The 20,339-nt window shown below is 55.6% G+C and overlaps 2 protein-coding genes across 7 annotated transcripts; one reads left to right on the forward strand and one right to left on the reverse strand.

Annotated features, from left to right (window-relative positions):
• Nucleotides 1-591: 591 nt before the first annotated feature.
• GPR108 (G protein-coupled receptor 108) lies at nucleotides 592-7,841 on the reverse strand. Of its 5 annotated transcripts, none has more exons than XM_025293330.3 (18): nucleotides 7,684-7,841; nucleotides 6,839-6,958; nucleotides 5,724-5,774; nucleotides 5,413-5,495; nucleotides 4,337-4,461; nucleotides 4,173-4,234; nucleotides 4,018-4,086; nucleotides 3,816-3,920; nucleotides 3,496-3,629; nucleotides 3,310-3,385; nucleotides 2,768-2,841; nucleotides 2,553-2,670; nucleotides 2,332-2,462; nucleotides 2,203-2,246; nucleotides 1,942-1,991; nucleotides 1,603-1,686; nucleotides 1,188-1,312; nucleotides 592-927 (listed from the first exon to the last, which is right to left on the reverse strand). In XM_025293330.3, exons 1-18 carry the CDS (start codon nucleotides 7,801-7,803, stop codon nucleotides 855-857), a joined length of 1,644 nt encoding a protein of 547 aa, XP_025149115.1. In that variant the 5' UTR covers nucleotides 7,804-7,841; the 3' UTR covers nucleotides 592-854. The 5 variants fall into 5 exon arrangements, with proteins under 5 accessions (XP_025149115.1, XP_006045161.1, XP_044803983.1 ...); XM_006045099.4 differs by having other exon boundaries at nucleotides 4,173-4,237; XM_044948048.2 differs by lacking the exon at nucleotides 7,684-7,841 and adding an exon at nucleotides 7,459-7,477 and having other exon boundaries at nucleotides 4,173-4,237.
• Nucleotides 7,842-10,296: 2,455 nt separating this feature from the next.
• On the forward strand, nucleotides 10,297-20,134 carry TRIP10 (thyroid hormone receptor interactor 10). Of its 2 annotated transcripts, XM_006045097.4 has the most exons (15): nucleotides 10,297-10,449; nucleotides 11,623-11,738; nucleotides 11,823-11,879; nucleotides 12,760-12,907; nucleotides 12,985-13,047; nucleotides 13,259-13,363; nucleotides 13,455-13,583; nucleotides 14,356-14,502; nucleotides 14,626-14,820; nucleotides 15,870-16,037; nucleotides 16,301-16,410; nucleotides 18,879-19,011; nucleotides 19,237-19,382; nucleotides 19,472-19,593; nucleotides 19,723-20,134. In XM_006045097.4, the coding sequence occupies exons 1-15, from the start codon at nucleotides 10,426-10,428 to the stop codon at nucleotides 19,869-19,871; spliced, it is 1,812 nt and encodes a 603-aa protein (XP_006045159.1). In that variant the 5' UTR covers nucleotides 10,297-10,425; the 3' UTR covers nucleotides 19,872-20,134. The 2 variants fall into 2 exon arrangements, with proteins under 2 accessions (XP_006045159.1, XP_006045160.1); XM_006045098.4 differs by lacking the exon at nucleotides 15,870-16,037 and having other exon boundaries at nucleotides 10,298-10,449.
• The last annotated feature ends 205 nt before the right edge of the window (nucleotides 20,135-20,339 follow it).

Raw genomic sequence — 20,339 nt, forward strand, 5'->3', positions numbered from 1 at the left:
AGCTTTCTTTCTAGTCCAACTCTCACATCCATACATGACTACTGGAAAAACCATAGCTTTGACTAGATGGACCTTTGTGGGCAAAGTAATGGCTCTGCTTTTTAATATGCTCTCTAGGTTGGTCACAGCTTTTCTACCAAGGAGCAAGCATCTTTTAATTTCATGGCTGCAGTCAGCATCTGCAGTGATTTTGGAGCCCCCAAATATAAAGTCTCTCACTGTTTCCATTGTGAGAGAAATGTTTTACAGTATGAAAAGGCAAAAAGATATGACACTGAGCCACTTGCGGTCATCCAATCAACCATTTTTTCCTCCCTTTCTTCTCTCTCTGCTCACCTCTGACTCCCCAGGCTGGGTCAGGACCCTGTGCTGGAAGCAGGCACTTAAGTGTTGGGATTTGGCGTGGGCTGTGGTCACTGCTGTGTCCTGTGTGGGGCAGGCATGCAGTGGTGGCTCAATTGATATTTACTGACCGTGTTAAGTAATGGGTACTGCACCCTCAACCCCCGCCCCCATCCCCACCAGGGGTCTCTAAATTCCAAACAGCCTCTGCATGCGCTCTCCAACCCCCCAAAAGGCAAGAGACCAGGGTAACAAAACAGATGGGTCATTATTGTACAGCTGCAAGTGGGGGGGTGGTCCCGGGTGGGGCCATGGTGCTCAACATCTGTGGGGGATGGAGGCTGTCGGTCATCTTCTGAACGGGCTCCAGGAACTCTGGTCCCAGGATGCTGGGTGCCCTGTGAGCACCGGCCCCCTCCTCCCCTCACTGTCTTTGGGAGAAGCCGGAGCAGGGAATGTCTGAAGAGACGAGGAGGAAGAAGGTCGAAGGGCTGTTTGAGGTGGAGACCTGATCACAACAGCTCCCGCCCGCTGGCTGTTTTGTTGACTTTGGACAGGCCTTCCCGGAACCCAGAATCGGTCATTCTACAGGCAGAGAGTAAGGAGGTGGTCCAGGAGTTGAGGGGAGCCAAGTCTCACCCTAGAAGCTCACCACGCCCACCCCGAGCCTCCCGGCCTCGCCCAGATCCCACCCACCTGTGCTTTGAGACTGGCTCCCTCCTCTCCTCCCCACTGCCTAGGCCCACCCACTCAGCCCCACCACACCCACCCCAGAGCCTCCTGGCCCCGCCCCAGGCCCCGCCCCTCGCTGCCAAAGCCCCACCCACCCCAGCCCTAGGGCTCACACTTGCTCTATCTGCATGCCCTCCTCATCCTCTTGGGGTAGCTGCAGGTACGGGTTATCCCTTGCGGGTTGGAACTTGTAGCCCGTGAGCACGAAGAAGGCGAGAGTGGAGCCCTCCACCAAGAGCTGGTAAGTTTGGGAGGCGGAGGTGGGGGGTGGGTGGGGGGAACGGACGACAGCCCTTTCGTTAGTACGTACACCCACCCTAACCCCTCGATCTGCAGTCCCTTGAAGCCCGGCCCCCCTGCCCTCCACCGATAATTCCCCGGCCCCCACCCTAGGCATCCCCAGGGGTCCCGGTGGTCTCATCCCCTCAGGGGTCGAGGGGGTGCAGTGGGAGTGTCAGGCACACTCCCCCTGCCTCCACCGCTATTGTCTGGCTCACCCTCCGCCCCTCCTGGGGCCTCTGTGCTCACCTGGTACAGCCACTGCCACTGGAAGGGCACGACCGCCCGAAGCAAGATGGCAATGATCCGTGTGAAGTAAATGTAGCAGATGACCTGCAGGGGCATGGGGGTGAGAGGCCACCGGGGGGATGAGACCACCGGCACCGCTGGGGATAACTGGGGTAGGGGCCAGGGGGGCCGGGCTCCAAGGGACTGCAGATGGAGGCGTTAGGGTGGTGTGCTTGCTAATGAGCTGGCTGTCTTCCGCCCCCTCGCCCCGCTCCACCACCGCCTCCCAAACTTCCCTCCGCCCCCTCGCCCCCCGCTCCACCGCCGCCCAAACTTCCCGAGTGAGCAGAGGGTTCCTACCATGACATAGTAATGCCGGAACAGCTTCAGCTTGGCCAGGTTCACTGCCACTGAACGGTGGGCACAGAGAGTGGGGGTCAAGGGAAGGACTCTGGGGGCAGGACGAAGGGGTCAGGGGTGGAGGAGAGGACATTTGGGTGGAGAGGGATGTGCAAGGGAAGGTAAGTGGGAGGAGAGGCAGTCAGAGGAGGGATGGGAGGAGCATCCAGGGGTCAGCAAGAGGGACCAGCAGCCAGCCAAGGGCCCCGGGCACAGTCTCACCCTTCCCATCAGTGCCAGACGCGTCCTGGAGATGCCGGATGGACCTGGGACGGAGGGAGGGACACAGGGGGCAGTCAGTACTGCCCCCGCCCGGGCCCACGGCGGGAGGGGCCCAGTGGGGGTCCTCACCAGACCACGGGGAACAGGATGGTGCCACAGCAGATGAGATCCACCAGGAAGAGGATCTCCTTCCAGATACCGTAGTCGCTGGCACCCTCCTCGCGGGACTCCATGACAATGTAGGCCACGTTGGCCAGGACCTGCGGGGGCAGGGGGCGGGGCAGGTGGGCGGAGGACTGGGTGTGTGTAGCCACGCCCACCAGCCCCGCCCCTGGGACCTCCCTAGGCACCTGCAGTGGGATCACTATCCCAAAGATCTTCTTCTCCTTGTCTGACAGCACGTACTTGACGAAGGCCCAGCCGGAGCCGATCAAGGCAATGGTGATGAAGAGGAGGGCACCCTTCAGCCTGGCAGAGGGAGGTAGGAGGTGTGGTGAGACCCTGGGGGCCCAGCCCTCCCCTGTCTGCCTCCCCACCACCTTGCCCAGCAGAAAGGGGCACTCACAGATGCGTGATGTAGTGCATGACAGCGAGGCCTTCGATGGGGTGGCCCTGGCTGTTGATGAAGTAGTAGTTGATCTGGAGGTGGGTGGATGGATTGACATTCAGACAGATGGACAGGGGAATGGGGAGGGTGGATGGATGGTGGTTTGGGAACATGCACAATCACTGATGGATGGATGACCAGGAAGGGGACAGGAACGGACGGTTCCAATCAGGATGGTGCGTGGACAGAGAAAGAGACAGTCACACCCGCGACAATGGAGGGAAGGTCACAGTCGGACGGATCGACAGTTAGACAATCGGCCTGGTTGATAGTCACAGCTGGACCCACAAATAGTCAGACTGAAAGGTGGGCTATCACAGCTGGACAGAAGGGCTGGATGGAAAGCTGGCTACAGTGATAAAATGGATGGACACTCGGATGGACATATGGAACTCTCCAGCCCAGGGTCTGCAGAGATTTGGGGAGTGGCTTGTAGGGGCTTTTTCCTGGCCCCAGAGACTCCAGCCCACCCCACGCTGTTCCTGGCCCCAGACTCTCACACTGTGGAAGAGAAGAGAGACGCTCTTGGTGAAAGTCAGGGCTGCCATGAGCCAGTGGATCTTGAAGACGTTGTACCTGGAGGGGGAGGAGAGATGAGGGACAGAAGAGAGAGGGCATTGGTCAGGGGCAAGGATGGGAAAGTGGGGAGACAGGAGGTGGAGGACCCCCAGGATCAAGGGCATTACGTGTTCTTGCAGAGGATGGACACCCAGAAGATGCCGGCGCCCAGGAAGCATGCGGACATGACCATGTACAGCTTGAAAAGAGGGATTTCCGCCGCTGACAGGTAGCCCTCGGGGTTCTTCTCCCGGATCATTACCTGGGGAGGAAGCAGTGGGGGACAGGGGGTTGCAGGCTAGCTCCAGACATGCTGGGCCCTGAGTGTGAGTCTCCAGGTTCCGTTCTCTCATTTCTGATCCTCAGATTTCCCGTCTCCCTGATGCACATGGGGTACCTGGCCCGCAGTGAGGGCTCCATGAACCCACTGCCCTCCCCCTCCACTCACCGTGATGTCAAACGGCTGCTCCCGGCCTGGCACCAAGTTGTCACAGTTGTGGAAGTTGAGGTTGTATTGGCCTTCCTCAGCCCTAGAGCCGATCACTACATGGAACTGAGAGGCGGGGCGGACAGAGGGGAGAGGGGACCTCAACTTGGGGGCGTCCCCACTTTGTGGAGGGGAGGTGCTGCAGGCACTCCCGGATACTCACACTGAAATTGTAGGAGTTGTTGAGGTGGCCCAGGCCCAATACCAGCTCCTGGTCCTTCCCACTGACACCCTGGGGGGGACAGAGTGAGTCGATGGAGCATCAGCTGCCCCCTATGGGGGTGGGGCCTTCCTCCCTCCTGCCCTGGCTTCCCATACCTGCCGGTCCCCTTGTAATCCTGTGGGTTTTGACTTGGCCTTGTCAGGTGCAGCAGTGGTCCCTGCTGGTGAAACACAGGTGAGATCAGAGATGGACAGACAGCAGAACGATGGGGGAATGTATGGAGCACCCCTGCCCACCCACTCCTCCCAGCCCGACTCACCGTGGTCCACCTTGGGGGTGACCATGTGCTCTGACTTTGGGAGCCCTGGTTCGGAGGGTGATTCTGGGAGGAGCCCAGCAGAGATGAACAGCTTTTTCTGCTCCCCATACTTTCGTACCTGGACCCTGGGGATGATGTGGGGAGGCTGAAGCCCGAGGTCAGGAACACCAGCTGTGCTGAGGGACTCAATGGCCACTCAGGTCCTCAGGGTCTGCTCTCTTGGGGGGTTCTACCAGTGGTCATCAAGTGGCAGCATTTGGCCACCATCCATCGAGATGGCTGCCACATCCCTGTGTTGCCAGCACCAGGGATTATCTGTCACTTCCCATGACAAAGAGTCACTCATTCTACTGAAGTACACCTTATTTAATAAGAAAATGCTGTCAGGCTTCCCTGGTCATGTGTGCATGCTAAGTCACTTCAGTTCTGTCCAACTCTTTGGGACCCTATGGACTGTAGCCCTCCAGGTTCCTCTGTCCATGGGATTCTCCAAGCAAGAATACTGGAGCAGGTTGCCATTTCCTACTCCAGGGGATCTTCCTGATCCAGAGATCGAATCTGCCTCTCCTTCATTGGCAGGTGGATTTTTATCCACTGTACCACCAGGGAGGGCTGCCCTGGTGGCTCAGTGGTAAAGAATCCACCTGCCAAATGCAGGGGAGATGCGTTCAATCCCTGGTCTGGGAGGATCCCCTATGCCACGGAACATCTAGGCCCATGCACCACAACCACTGAGCCTGCGTTCTAGAGCTCACCTGCCGAACCTACTGAAGCCCGAATGCCCTAAAGCCCGTGCTCTGCAATAAGAGATGCCATAGGAATGAGAAGCCAGAGCATCTTGGGTAGGGAGAGAGTAGCTTCTGCTCGCCACCAGTAGAGAAAGCCTATGTGCAGCAACAAAGACCCAGTGCAGCCAAAAATAAATAACTAAAATTTAACAACAACAAAAGCGAGTGGCTTTCTCCAAAGGCATAAGGTTCTTTCTGGCTGGTTCTCATTCCACCTGATCAGCTCACATGGGTATCACAACAAGGGACACCCCAGTGATGGATCTTTAGGGTAGCCCCCATACTCACTCCAGATCTTTGGTGTTGATGAGGAAGAGAACCAGGAGGCTGCTACTGTTTTTCCGGAGAGGACACTCATGGGAGTCCCGATTCTGGAGGGTGGGCAGTAGGGAGCTTTGGTTACCCCCACCCACTGGTCCAGGCCCACCCTGCCTCCCTCCCCATCCTCTCCTCCTTCCCCGGGACAAGGGTGAGTCTCTCCCTTCCTCTCTGGGAGAGGACCAGGGGACTTTGAGTTTCAGAGGCCGACAGACAACCCTCCCCTTCCTCTGCCTCAGCCCCTCCACCCTCCTCTCCCCACTTCCACCCCTACCACTCACTGAGTAGGAGCGAATGCTGCCAGATCTCACCCGGGTCAGACTGAACCCCACCTGGCAAGTGGAAAGAAAACAAACTGTGAGGTGGGGGACACCAGCAAGGACCTCTATCAGTGGCAACAGACACATAACCTCGAATTTCCTTAATACCTACTAAGGGGGAGATCCTGCATTCACTGACTTTTCCCACTTGCCCCCAGCACCCCAATCCTCTTCCTTTAACTCCTAACCACTCGACTGGGATGTCATTTCCTCCAGGAGACCTTCGCTGGTTCCTCTCCCCCCGCCCCCCCGCCCCCAATTTAAAATGATTATGCAAAAAATAAATAGAATGTTTACGGCTTCCTGCCTTGGGCTCTGGAATCCAACACACTTGGATCTACATCCAAGCTCTGGGACTTTGAGTAAGCCACATACCTCTGAGTCTATACAAACACCTGTAAAATTTGGTTTACAGGTGTAATATTTTCACAGGGATCCTGAAAGGTGGCTATGACAGAACAGACTCATGGAAATTTATTTGCAGTATATGGGTACCCAGCGGGGATTCAATAACACTAGCCTCTGATTTTGACTGCAGGAACTGGGGCTGTCCCGTTCACTGGTAGGCTCCCCTCTCACCAGCTCCGTGTATAGCCTGAGAAATTATTCCTCAGTTGCTGCTAAGTCACGTCAGTCGTGTCCGACTCTGTGTGACCCCATAGATGGCAGCCTACCAGCCCCGCCTCCCCCCGTCCCTGGGATTCTCCAGGCAAGAACACTGGAGTGGGTTGCCAGTTCCTTCTCTAACGCATGAAAGTGAAAAGTGAAAGTGAAGTCGCTCAGTCGTGTCCGACTCAGCGACCCCATGGACTGAAGCCTACCAGGCTCCTCCATCCATGGGGTTTTCCAGGCAAGAGTACTGGAGTGGGTTGCCATTGCCTTCTCCTCAGTTACAGATAAGCAAATATTCCTCAGTTACAGATAAGCAAATGGAAACTCAGAGAGACCAAAGGACTGGCCCACGATCACAAGGGTGAGGCAGAGCTAGGATGTGAATCCAGAACTGGGGGGGAGTGGGTGGGCTCAGAAACTCGTGCACATCTCCCTCCTCCAGCAAATTTCCCAAAGCCCCTCACCAGCGGGGCCTTCTCTTCTGTATCCTGGCGGCCTAGCCTCAGGAGGCTCAGATTCACCTCCAGGGAGCCGTTGGTGTAGAAACCAAAGCTGTTCAGTTGGATGTCTGCTCGCTTCTCCCCCTGCCGGAGACCAAGGAAACAGAGACAGTTCAGACTTCCCACCAGCCCAGCCCCAGGGCTCTGGCACGAGATTCCGCCAAGGGATTCGGCCCCCTCCCGGTATCTCTGTATTTAGGACAGGTTCAAAGGGTGACGGGAGAGGAAGAGAGGGCCACCCCTGTAGGCCATGATCCCAGACCAATTCCAAGTAAGCACAGAATGGTTCGGGATCCTCTGGCCACCATTCGGAGAGTCCAGGAAGAGAAGGTCTGGGATACGTGGAATTCTCCCTACGAGGTGGGCATCACCCGTAAAGCAGGGTTACGCATCTTGGGGACCCTGGTCCTCACTTCTCGGAAAATTTTTAGGTTCCAACTGAGTCCCCAAGATCCCAATTAGTACTCTCATTCTAGAACCCCCAGGGACTTCCCTGGGCGGCGTCAAGGGTCCCTAGCAGCCCCAAAGCGATCCCAAGAATTTAAAGGCCTCAGAGTCCTGGGTCCCCAGAGGTGAAGCCCCACCCGCTGTGGGCAAGGGACGACCCCAGCGCAGCAGGCCAGGCATCTTCAAAAGAACCACTGAGAGGGCTCCTCTGGCGAGACCACTCCTGGCCTGAAGCAGGGGGCGCTGGACCTCTCCATCCCGCATAAGGAGCGGGGGAGATAGGACGAGACCACTCCAAGCTAGGGGCTTTTCCGGGCCAAAGCTGTGCCCCGCACCCCAGACCGCCACGCGGCGGGACTCACCGTCAGCGTCAGCCGGTGAATGCGTCCAGAGGAACCGCCTAACAGCAGCAGCAGAAGTAGCCACGGCCCCCATTCCGCGGGGCTCCCACGGCCGAGCCCCCTCCTCTCGCTCACTGCCATCTCTGGAGCCACCGCCTCCCTTGACTCCGCCTCTGACGCCCCCAGGCCCGCCTACCGGTGAGCCAATCGCCGCACGGTGGGGGCCGACCCTTCTGCTTTTTGAGCCCTCTCAGCCAATCACCGATTGCCTCCTCTCGTGCCCGCCCCCTGTAAGACACCAAATGGACAGCACCAGTCCCGAATGGGAATGCTAATATTGCTTAACCCCGCCTTTACACCCACCAATCACTAGAAAGATTGTCCCGGATGTAAGTTGATGGACAGCGCATCCAGCCAATTGTGATAGATCTGATACCCTTCCCTGAAGAGGAATTCCTCCACCCACTCTTAACTGACAGATCCGTTCAGAACTACATTACCCACAACGCAAGGTTGGAGGGGGTGGGGCAGCAAACAACTCAATGGGGGCATACAATAAACTACATCTCCCAATATCCCTAAGGACAGACTTCCCCTTTTTCCCCTGGGGATGTGGCTCCCTGCCAAAGCTCAGGCTTTTGGTAAACACTTGCATTTGCTAAAGCCTGTCTTGTTTTCCTAATCTTGCAGATCCACCGAGAGGCCAAAACCTGGCCCCAGGCTAAATCATGACCCTGGAATGACCTATGATCCCAGACTGAGTTACCAGGCTTCGGCGGACACTTCTATCCTGGAGTGAGGCCACTGGATGGAGTCCCATCCCCAGAATCCAGGACAATCTTGATTCAGGCTGAACCCCAACACCACGCTGAGCGCCTACCTGCGGCTGAGTCCTGACTTCAGCTGAAATGCAGCTCTCCCTTCCCCTTCTACTCTCAGCCTATCAGTTCAGTTCAGTCACTCAGTCGTGTCCGACTCTTTGCAACCCCATGAATCGCAGCACGCCAGGCCTCCCTGTCCACCACCAACTCCCGGAGTTTACTCAAACTCACGTCCATCGAGTCGGTGATGCCATCCAGCCATCTCATCCTCTGTCGTCCCCTTCTCCTCCTGCCCCCAATCCCTCCCAGCATCAGAGTCTTTTCCAATGAGTCAACTCTACTGAGCCTTAATCTCTGGCTGAGTTTACACCTAGACAGATCTCAGATAAAGACTGAGCCCTGACCTCAGATTAGGACAGACCTGTGGACCTTCGTTTGAGTCCCAGGCCTTCGACTAATGGCTCACCCCTCTCCTAAACCTCCGATCCTAGTCAGGTCCCATCCCAATTGTGGTGCCCACCTGGGATGAACCCCAATTTCAGCTGAGACCCTAACTCCCAGGCTGAGCCGCTGAGTTCCAGACCCCAGGCTGAGTTTCTGACTCGATCTGACCCTCTAACCTCTGGTATGCATGCTCAATAACTCAGTCGTGTCCGACTCTTTGTGACCCTATGGACTGTAGCCCGCCAGGCTCCCCTGTCCATGGGATTTCCCAGGCAAGAGTACTGGAGTGGGTTGCCGTTTCCTTCTCCATCTAACCTCTGAGGCCCGTCTATTTTGCAATCTGAAATTTTCTAACTCGGAAGCCACCAGCAGGTGGGGCCAGGTCCCCGCAGAGCCGTCTGTCCCAGTGTGGGTTACTGGAGCTATCTATCCTAGCCCTGTTGTATTTCTTGTGTCCTGGAAGACGGGGCTCAGAGCCTGACTTGTCCCAGGGGGTCTAAAGCCCTCAGCCCCAGCAGGGCGACTGTCACCTCTGTAACCAAAGAGAAAGTACCAAAGGCAGGAGAGGATGGGAGTTGGGGAGGTTGCTCCTTGGATCTCGCCCCTTTCATCCCAGTGCCTCAAAGGGATTAACAGTGTGTGAACTGACTTTATGAGAGAGGTGACAGACTTCCAAGCCCAAGGGTTCGAGGAGCGGGGGAGTCGTGGAGTAGAATACTAGAGTCTATGCAAACTATTAAACCTGATTGGGCTTTAATGGATGAGACTGGGAAATGGGCAGGTGCAAGCTCGAACTGTACGGGAGCCGAGTAAAGGCCTGGGCCTGGCGCCCCAAGGACAGCCCGTCCTCAGTTTCCCGGCGTAGACTTTAGGGAGGGAGGCAGGATGCGGTAGGGGCACTAATGGACCCGGCCTTGGCGGAGGCGCGTCCTGGACAGGATCGAAGTCCTCCCATCCGCCCTGTGGCCGGAGGGACCAGACCATTAGTGGGACGAACGTAGACGTCTGGAGCCAGGCCGGCCCGCAAGAGCGGGGTGACCTCAGTTCTCCCTGCGATGGAGTGGGGGGAAAACCTCCTGAGTTGGGGTTTTAGTGTCTTGGCCCTTTAATGAATGATTGAAAGGGAAGAGGAAAAGAAAAAACCGTCCAGGGCGGGGTCAGGGATGGGGTGGACAAAAGGGTCCCAGGGGATTTGGAAAATGGATGGGGGTCCTTTAAGGGGTCTGTCCAGTGGCGTCGGGTGGCGCGCATTCCTTTAGGAAGGGGCGGGGCGTCCGTTGGGGCCCGCCTCCTTGGAGGGGGTTCTTGCTTTCAGGGGGCCGTGCCAGGGCTCCAAGAGTGCGGGGGCGTGGCAGAGTGTACGGGGCGTGGCAGAGCTTGGAGTGGGCGGGGCCTTTAGCGGGGCGGGGTCGGGCTCCTAGCCCTGGGCTGAGTCTCCCGGCGGCGGCGGGCGGCAGGGACCGGGTGCGGTGGAGGCGTCGGCCCCGGCAGGAGCAGCATGGATTGGGGCACCGAACTGTGGGTGAGTCTGTTCCGCTTGACTCCAAGTTCCTCCCTTCCTGGGGTCCAGACCCACGATTTGCCCCTGCAGTACCCCAGCGGGATCTCTGCGCGTTTCCTTCCACCGACCCCTGGAATCCCCTCTCTCCGCGGAGTTTCCCAGGGCGGTTCAGGACGCCCCGGAGCGGAGGGCGACCTTTCAGGAGCCGCGCTGGGAAACTGAGGTACGGGGTTCATAGTGAGGAGGGCAGAAGAAGTCCTGGGACCAGGCCTGAGCAGCCGGGAGAGGTCACCTATTTTGAGCGCCCTGACTGGGCCGGCGGCTTATCTTACGGCCCCTGGGTCCCTGCCCGCCGTCCGCCTGTCCGGCTGGGGCGGGGGAGGGGGCCCTCTGGCCACTTCCAACCCCACGTGGGACCTGGAAGTCCAAACCGCCTTCACGTCGCCTCTAATCTACAATTAGGGATTGGGACGCTGTAGGGGGGAGGGGGCTGCGAGCCTCGGCCTCAGCCCCCTCCCCCAGCCCTCCTTAGGCACTGGGAGGGGCCGCCACTAATCGCCTCGAACCTATGCCCTGGAAGCCCCAGAATTTTTTCCCCCTTTCCTAGCCGGAACCTCTGACCCCTCCTCTTTCTGGGGGCGGTGGCACTCCTGGGTTCCTGGGTGCCCTGGGTTAACTAGATCGTCCCCCCCACACCAACTCTGGGATTTCTTTTGGAGGTAAAGTGAAGTCAGTGAGGAAAACTGAGTCGCCCCTGGGGGGACCCTGGGAAGCGTGGCGACCGGGGGAACCTGATGCCCGCGCTCCCACCATTCTGGGCCCCCCCCCCCCCCAAGCTGCAGGGAACCCTGCCCCTCTGGCCCTGACTCACGCCAGGCCGGCCGGATTTTCCGGAATCTGGGGGGGATTAGGGGACCCAGGGCAGGGGGAGTGGCCTTGCCCCATTCCACACCCCTCTTGGACGCCGGGAGAGGGGACCCTGTAGTCCGGCTGGGGCCCCGCCCCAGTTCTCTGGCCCTTCCCGGGAAGGGGAGGGGGTTCCCGCCGGTTTCCTGCCTCCCCCCGCACCGCTCCGGGGCGGGGCCGGGAAGCCACTCCTTCTTGGAGCTCGGAGCCAGGAGGCTCCCCTGCCGCTGGGTCGGCGGCTGTGGGGTCCCCGGGTCCTGACCTTGGTCCTCCCAATCCCCCTGCTAGGATCAGTTTGAGGTGCTCGAGCGGCACACGCAGTGGGGTCTGGACCTGTTGGACAGATACGTGAAGTTCGTGAAAGAGCGGACGGAGGTGGAGCAGGCTTATGCAAAGCAACTGCGGTGAGACCCTAAGGTGGCCGCGCCCTGGGGTTAGGGGGAGCGGTTGGAGGACTGGGGGCTCAGCCTTCCTGCCTCTCTCCTTAGGAGCCTGGTGAAAAAATACATGCCCAAAAGACCTGCCAAAGATGACCCTGAATCCAAGTAAGAACGAACACCGGATGGATACAGGGCTAGATTTGGGAGGGCCAGGGTATGGGACCCACTTCCTCTCTCTTTCAAGCTGGGCTCTCTCTCTCAAGCTGGGCTCCCCGCAAACAGATCCCTGACTTCTCACCCCAGTTCCACCTAGAGGCGTGAGCTTGGATGCAGGAACCGAATTACCTGGCTTGGAATTCTAAATCCACTACTTTCCAGCTGAACTGCTTTGGCCACTTGACTTCAGTTCTCAGCCTCCGTTTCCCTCGCCTATTAAATGGGAGAGGCTCCCACAGTTATTAAATGAATGACTCTGGGCAAGTGACTCATGTTGTGAGCCTTGGTTTTCCTCTCCTGTGAATTGGGGATGACGATGTCCTTGTAGGGGCTCATATGAAGATTAAGATAGTGTGTTAAAACAATGCCTGGCTCATTTCACTTTATTCCAGTTCCAGAAACCCCCAAAGCTCTAGAAAGCAAAAGGTTTTCTGGTCGCTTGTTTGGAGGCAATCTCAAGACCTGAACTGACATGAAGTTAATTAAGTTCATTAGGGTCTTCTTGGATTTTATCTCACTTATGTGAATACTAATGCTTCTTGCAAAAGCATTTATAGTATTTGATTATATGATGCTGCTACTGACACCACGAGAGTGATGCAAAAAGATGGTGTAAGCATCGTATCCCCTTTCTAAGACCTCCCCAAATTCTGAGAATTCTGAGTTTCTGTGTCCCCTTTGAAGGCTGGGGGTGTGGGCCAGAATTTATCGTTGCTTCTGGGGTGAATGTCTTGGGGCTCATGCTTTCTCATATGGAGGTGGGTCTGGGGGCTTGTGGTTCCCGGGGGTCCTGACCCCCAGCCCCTGTCCCCCCTCCATCCCACCCCAGGTTCAGCCAGCAACAGTCCTTCGTGCAGATTCTGCAGGAGGTGAATGATTTTGCTGGCCAGCGGGAGCTGGTGGCCGAGAACCTCAGCGTGCGTGTATGTCTGGAGCTGGCCAAGTACTCGCAGGAGATGAAACAGGAGAGAAAGATGGTGGGTGATCCCTTCTCTGGGGCTTCCCGAGGGTCCCCTGACATCAGGGTGAGCCTTATCGCCCCCTCTTCCCATAGCACTTCCAAGAAGGTCGTCGGGCCCAGCAGCAGCTGGAAAGTGGCTTCAAGCAGCTGGAGAATGTGAGTGTGTGGGTGTGGAGAAGTGAGGCTCTGGCCCCGAGCAGCTGGGTGAGGGTTGTCGATTCACTTCATCTGGCCTGGACCCCTCCTCTCCTGTGGATTTCCAACCTGCCTGTTGTCCCCACCCTGACTCCCAGTTGCTGGTGACTTCCCCCCAGTCCCTGAAACCATGGCGGGCAGCTCCTTCATTCCGGTTCTGTCTCCAACACAGAGTAAACGTAAATTTGAACGGGACTGCAGGGAGGCTGAGAAGGCAGCCCAGACCGCTGAGAGGCTTGACCAGGATATCAACGCCACCAAGGCTGATGTGGAGAAGGTGCCTGTGGGGTCTGAGACAGGCTTGGGGGTCAGGGTTAGGCAAGGCCAGAACTGGGCTATGACCTTCCCCCCACCTCGATATTCCTCAGGCCAAACAACAAGCCCACCTTCGGAGTCATATGGCAGAAGAAAGCAAAAATGAGTATGCAGCCCAACTACAGCGCTTCAACCGTGACCAGTCTCACTTCTATTTTTCCCAGATGCCCCAGATATTTGATGTGAGTGCTACAAACCCCCAGTCCCACCTTCCCTAGAGAACCCCAGAGTTAACCAACTCCTATACACTTGTCAAAACCCCAGCTGTAATGCCCTAATCTCTAAATTGTAAAGAAGTTAGAACCCAATAGTCAAGTGTTCTCCGATTTTATTCAAGCTGTTCTTTCTGCCAGGGATGTCGTTCTTTCCTTTTGTAATTCCTACATTCTTCCAAGCCCCAATTCTAACAAACCCTCTGGCAGATCTCAAATTTCCCTTCTCCTGTTTCAGCTCTGTACTCTACTCTCTATCCCAACACTGAGACTGGGAGTATCTGCGTTGGGTCTGCTTTTTTCTTGAAACTCCTGGCTGTGTTTTTTTCTTAGTATATTTTTAAAATTAATTAATTAGGCTGCACCTTGTCTTAGTTGCAGCATGTGGGATCTAGTTCCCTGACCAGGGATTGAACCTGGACCCCTTGCATTGGGAATGCAGTGCCTTAGCCACTGGACCACTGGGGAAGTCCCTTCCTGGCTACATTTTCACCTCCTTTGAGGAGCCTTTCCTGACTCCCTAGGCAAAAGGAGGGCCTCAAATTCCTCTCTGACATCTCCCTCGCCTCTGAAATTTCTCCCCTGACCACACTGAGCTTGAAGTCTCTGTGTTCAATTCTGTGTTTTCCCTGCTAAACTGGGCTTGGGGTCAGTGTGGGGCTCCATTATGCTCAGGAGGGAATCACTCTGCCACCAGCCCCTCGACCAATGCCCCTGAGAACCGTGCCCCCTGTCTCTACAGAAGCTGCAGGACATGGACGAGCGGCGGGCCACCCACCTGGGGGCTGGTTACGGGCTCCTGTCAGAGACTGAGCTGGAGGTGGTACCCATCATTGCCAAGTGTTTGGAGGGCATGAAGGTGGCTGCAGATGCTGTGAATGCCAAGAATGTGGGTGCCTGGTCCTGGCAGTGGACCACAGGGGACAAGCAGTGGTTGGGGGTGGTATGCAGAAGTAGGAGTCCGAAGGCTGGGCCCCCACTCTTGCCCCTGATTGCCCCTCACCATCCCCAGGATTCCCAGGTCCTAATTGAGCTGCACAAGTCAGGCTTTGCCCGTCCGGGTGACGTGGAATTCGAAGACTTTAGCCAGCCCATGAACCGTGTGCCCTCGGACAGCAGCCTGGGTACCCCCTCCGATGGACGGCCAGAGCTCCGAGGCACGAGCCGCAGCCGGGCTAAGCGCTGGCCATTCGGCAAGAAGAACAAGGTGGGGGCCGGGGCCCTCAGGGTGGAGGGCTGGGTGTGAGTGGGGACAGCAGGGGCCCACACTGAGTCAGCCCCAGCCGCCGGAACGCTGAGTCCCAGGCAGGAATTTTCCTCTTGGCTGCTAGCCCGGGCTGGAGGGAAGGAAGGCGGCTGGGCCATTGGTCTGGGAGTCCCCCGAGGCTGGGGGGGGTGGGGTGGGGGCGGATTGACAGGGGAGGGCCTGTGGCGTCTGTCTGCTGCTTCTCAGGAGGCTGAGAGAAGAGACCTGCTTTGGGGTTCAGGGCTGGATGAGGGCTTGGGACACCAGCCCTAGGGACTCCCCTTGAGTCTCTTCAACCCTCTGATGAGTCTTTGGGCCCCCTAACCTCAGGCTGGTTTTTCTTGGGATTTTTGGCTTTCAATGTCAGGCACGTACCTGGACACCCCTGGTTTCTACCTTTGACAACCCCCTCCTCTGCCCAATTTATACCTTTGACTCCTGTTTCATACTTTCGATCCCTGTCGACATATGCTTTGAATCCCCCAGCTTAAACCCCGGCTGTAGCCCTTTTGGTATTTCATGCCTTTGACTCTTCTCTTAGCTTGCCCTTGACATCTGTGGCCCCATTTTTGTCTGAGACCTTGATTTCTGCATGCCTCTCCTTCCACCTTCTAGACTGTGAGCCCAGAAAGCTGGGGTTGGGGGTCGGGTAGAGAAACATGGGCCTCCCTGTGCCTCCAGGCTCCATTCTAGAAACTGGACATAGGATGCAAGGGAGGTGGGAAGTGTTGGGGGGTAGAGGGGGAGGGGTCTGGCCTTCTGGCTCACAATCTAATGCCCTCCCGTCACCTCCCAGATATTTGTGTTGCTCTTTGCATGCATTTTCTGTGTGTGTGATTGTGCATCTTGAGTTGTGGTTTTCTTACTTTTTTTTTTCTTTTCTCCATTTGGTTTTTTTTTCTTTTTTCTTTATTGCGTCCATCCGCCGTCCATCCGTCCGTCCATCCGTCTTTGTTCTCTACATCCTCCCGACCCTTCTGACCCATGCCCTCCCTGGCCCCTGCCGGTAGCCGTGTCCCCCACCTCTCTCCCCCCTGGGGGGCCCCCTACCCTCGGCATTACCTAATGGACCCCCGTCCCCCCGCTCCGGCCTCGACCCCTTGGCCATACTGAGCGAGATCAGTAAGTCGGTCAAACCGCGGCTAGCATCCTTCCGCAGCCTTCGAGGCAGCCGTGGGGTAAGTGAGGCCTCTGGGGGAGGAGGAGGGGGCGGCCCCAGCCCGCCCAGCGGCCGGGTGGCGGGACCCTGGGCTCGCTTCCTGCCGCAGGCTGGGCCCCCTCCTTCCAAGGCCCCACCTGGACCTGCTTCGCTCTGTGCATGGCCTTGCCCCCCCAAGAACCTTGGGCAGGGAGGAAGGTGGACTTGGTGTGTCTTAGGCCTATCTTAGACCTGAGAGCTCAAACTCTGTGTTCCGGAGCTCAATCCTCTTCCACCTCGCAGACAGTGGTGACTGAGGATTTCAGCCACTTGCCCCCGGAGCAGCAGAGAAAGCGACTGCAGCAGCAGCTGGAAGAACGGAACCGTGAACTCCAGAAGGAGATGGACCAGAGGTAAGGTGAGGGGCTGAGCAGGTAAGGAACAAGGTGAAAGGATAAATGATTCACACTGAAATGGTACCCAAAGGTCTCCTAACAAACCCCAGGCCCCAGTGGGTTTATAAGGTGAACTGCAAGTAGAAGTGGAGAAGGCCATGGCACCCCACTCCAGTCCTCTTGCCTGGAAAATCCCATGGACGGAGGAGCCTGGTGGGCTGCAGTCCATGGGGTTGCTAAAAGTCCGACAGGGCTGAGCGACTTCACTTTCACTTTTCACTTTCATGCCTTAGAGAAGGAAATGGCAACCCACTCCAGTGTTCTTGCCTGGAGAATCCCAGGGATGGGGGAGCCTGGTGGGCTGCCATCCATGGGGTCGCACAGAGTCGGACACGACTGAAGTGACTTAGCAGCAGCAGCAGCAAGTAGAAGAAATGGTTTCTTCCCACCTTATACAAGTCATTCTAGGAAACAGAAAAAAAGTGAAAGGGACTTCCCTGGAGGTCCGGTGGTTAAGACTCTGTGCTGCCAATGCAGGGAGCATAGGTTCAATCCTTGGTCAGAGAATGAAGATCCCACATGCTGCCAAAAAGACTGGGAAAAAAAAGAGTGAAAGCTGCCAGTTCATTTAGGAGGCTGGTGGAATCTCAGTTCCAAAACTGAGTTAGCAAGAATTCAAGAAAATAAAATTATGGATTTATTTAATTAACTTAATCTTAGATTGCAAAATCCTAGCCAGTCCAAGTCCAGCAATGTATTAAAAACAGTATTATATCATGTGGTGATGGTGATTGCCCAACTCCATGAATGAATTTAATGCCATGGATATGTACACTTAAAAATAGCACAAATGGGAAATTGTATATTATGTATATACCACAATAAAGAATAATAATAAAAAACAAACAAACAAAATCATGATCAGTGGGGTTAGCCCAGCAATGCAAAGATGGTTCAATATCAAAAACATCTATGAGTCTTATTCACTCCATTAATTGGCTAAAAGAAAAAAAAAGCATATGGTTTTTTCATTTAATAACTCAAAACACTTAACATATTAACAATAAAAAAACCTGCCAGATTAAAAAAAAAAAAGAAAATCTTTACTCACACTTTCCAAGCAGCAAGATTCTCTTCCCAGTCCTCTTACATAATAAGAATGACGTTTGCCACTTGCAGATAGGCAGCCAAATGATATTTTGCTGTTTTGCACAGAACTCCTTGTACAAAATGGCTTTTATTGGTGTAAAGTTCCATTTGATTATTGTTCCTGAGTGTTTCGTTTCGTTTTTTTTTTTTTAATTTTTGGCTGCACCTTAAGCGGCATCCTGGGTCTTCGTTCCCTACCAGGGATGGAACCTGTGCCCCCTGCAGGGGAAGTGCAGACTCTTAACCACTAGACCACCAGAGAAATCCCCATTCCTGAGATTTTTATGATGTTGGGGTTACTGGTGCATGCTCTGGAGTCCAAATGGACTGGTCTTTATTCTAGCTCATTCCAGTTTCCTCATCTGTAATGTGCATCAGGTATTAGGACTGGGAAGAAGTTGAACCCAGGTTTGTCATCGTCCAGAGGTCCATGCGTGTAACAATTACCATCTGTATATATAGACATGGAGGAAGCAGGGACAGGAGACTAATGATAATAATAATAATACCACCTAGCATTTATAAAGCTTCTAACTCCTTACATGGATCATTAGAATTCTTGTTTTCCTGAGAGACTGTGATACACATAGGAGACAATGTGTATCCTAACTGAGAGGTAGGATCCACATAGTTCTGTTTAGTGCTGTATTTCTCATGCCTAGAATGGGTTTCTGGTATGCTGTGTGCACTCAGTATGAAAATCTGAAAGTGTTAGTTGCTCAGTTATGTCAGACTCTTTGCGACCCCCATGAACTGTAGCCCTCCAGGCTCCTCTGTCCATGGAATTTTCCAGGCAAGAATACTGGAGTGGGTTGCCATTTCCTTCTGCAGGGGATCTTCTGACCCAGGGATCAAACCTGCATGTCCTGCATCTCTTACATGGGTGGTTCTTTACCACTAGCTCCACCTGGGAAGCCCCCTATATACACTACTACGTATAAAATAGATAACTAATGAGAACCTACTGTATAGCACAGGGACCTCTACTCAATGCACTGTGGTGGACTAAATGGGAAAGAAATCCAAAAAAAGAGGGGATATATGTGTACGTGTGAGCTGATTCACTTTGCTAACGCAACATTGTACAGCAACTATACTCCAGCATAGTTATACTCCAGTAAAGGCACTGCTCTCATCTTCACAACACATATAGATACCATTATTCTCCTTTCACAGACAAGCCTACTGAGACACAGTTTTGGAACAACTAGGAAATGCCCGCTCTGGGATTTGAATCCAGGCTATGAAGCACTGGCTGAGCTCCCTGAAGCAAAGCCCATCTTTTTTTGTTTGTTAAATCACATGGATTTCTTTCTCCTCCATCTGTCTCACCCTAGGGAGGCCCTGAAGAAAATGAAGGATGTGTATGAAAAGACACCCCAGATGGGAGACCCAGCCAGCTTGGAACCCCGGATCACGGAAACCCTGAACAACATCGAACGGCTGAAACTGGAAGTACAGAAGTATGAGGTCAGGGCAGACCCTGGGGAGAGGCGGGGCCGGCAGGCCTGGCTGAGTCACTGCCTGGTGGGGAGGGGGAGAATGAGGGACAGGGAGGTGTAGGTGGTGGGGGCTCCAGCTGTTTCTCATCACTGCCTCTGGTGTACATGGGTGATCTCAGGAAACCTCCAGGCCCAGAGTGGGCTGACCCCAGAGCCTGGCCCTGGAGCTGAGTGTGCGGTCCCCTCCTTTCAGGCTTGGCTGGCAGAAGCTGAGAGCCGAGTCCTAAGCAACCGGGGAGACACCCTGGGCCGGCACACCCGGCCTCCAGACCCCCCAGCCAGCGCGCCGCCGGACAGCAGCAGCAACAGCAACAATGGATCGCAAGAGAACAAGGAGAGGTGAGCAGGGAGGCCAGGGTGGGTCTGTCCCCAGACCCGGGACCCTGGTAAGGGGTGCCTATTCTCACTGCTTTGCCTTCTCCAATCAGCTCTGAAGAGCCCCCATCTGAGGAGGGTCAGGATGCCCCCATCTACACGGAATTTGATGAGGAATTTGAGGAGGAGCCCGCCTCCCCCATTGGTCACTGTGTGGCCATCTACCACTTTGAAGGTATGGACAGCCTGGGTGGTACATTGGTGACTTTGGTGGGGGGTAGGGGCAGGGGAGGGTGGCATTTGGGGCTGGGCTCTGTTGAGATCCGCCTCCAGAAGACCTGAGCCCACTGCCGTTCTGTGACAGGGTCCAGCGAGGGCACCATCTCCATGGCTGAGGGCGAGGACCTCAGTCTCATGGAAGAAGACAAAGGCGACGGGTGGACCCGGGTCAGGCGGAAACAGGGGGGTGAGGGCTACGTGCCCACCTCTTACCTCCGCGTCATGCTCAACTGAACCCTGCTGGAAGCGGGAAGAGGGGGGCTGTTGGCTGCTGCTTCTGGGCCACGGGGGGCCCCAGGACCTACGCACTTTATTTCTGCCCCCGTGGCTTTGGCTGAGACCTGTGTAACCTGCTGCCCCCCACCCCCTCACTCCTCTCCCCAGATGGACCCGCTGTGCCTTCTACCATTGATGTACATACTCATGTTTCGAATCTTTTTTCTTCCTGCCGCTCGGCTAGGGTCATTTTGTTTTATATAAAAAATGATGAAAAACTCTTGGAGTCTGTGGCTTATTAGGAGGTTTGGATACTGGGGCTGGATATTCAAACATCACCCTCCTTAAGGGCCACGCAGGGAATGAGGAAGTGGCAATGAACCTGGGTACACCTTGGACAAACTGCCCCTTGCTGGGAGTCGAGTGTCTGTGACTCCGGTAGGGAGGAGAGTGCTGGATGTCACCCCTTTGGTGTTCCCTGCAGCT

The sequence above is a fragment of the Bubalus bubalis genome, chromosome 9 (genome assembly GCF_019923935.1).
Source record: "Bubalus bubalis isolate 160015118507 breed Murrah chromosome 9, NDDB_SH_1, whole genome shotgun sequence".
NCBI classification, from domain to species: Eukaryota; Metazoa; Chordata; class Mammalia; order Artiodactyla; family Bovidae; genus Bubalus; species Bubalus bubalis.

Coding starts and splice junctions, on each gene's coding strand:
- TRIP10 (XM_006045097.4), top strand. CDS start 10,426: ATGGATTGGGGCACCGAACTGTGG. Junction 13,364..13,454: donor CCAAGGCTGATGTGGAGAAG/GTGCCTGTGGGG, acceptor GATATTCCTCAG/GCCAAACAACAAGCCCACCT. Junction 16,411..18,878: donor CAGAAGGAGATGGACCAGAG/GTAAGGTGAGGG, acceptor GTCTCACCCTAG/GGAGGCCCTGAAGAAAATGA.
- GPR108 (XM_006045099.4), bottom strand. CDS start 7,803: ATGGCAGTGAGCGAGAGGAGGGGGCTCGGCCGTGGGAGCCCCGCGGAA. Junction 2,671..2,767: donor ATGCACTACATCACGCATCT/GTGAGTGCCCCT, acceptor TCCCTCTGCCAG/GCTGAAGGGTGCCCTCCTCT. Junction 1,992..2,202: donor GTCTGGCACTGATGGGAAGG/GTGAGACTGTGC, acceptor CCCACCGTTCAG/TGGCAGTGAACCTGGCCAAG.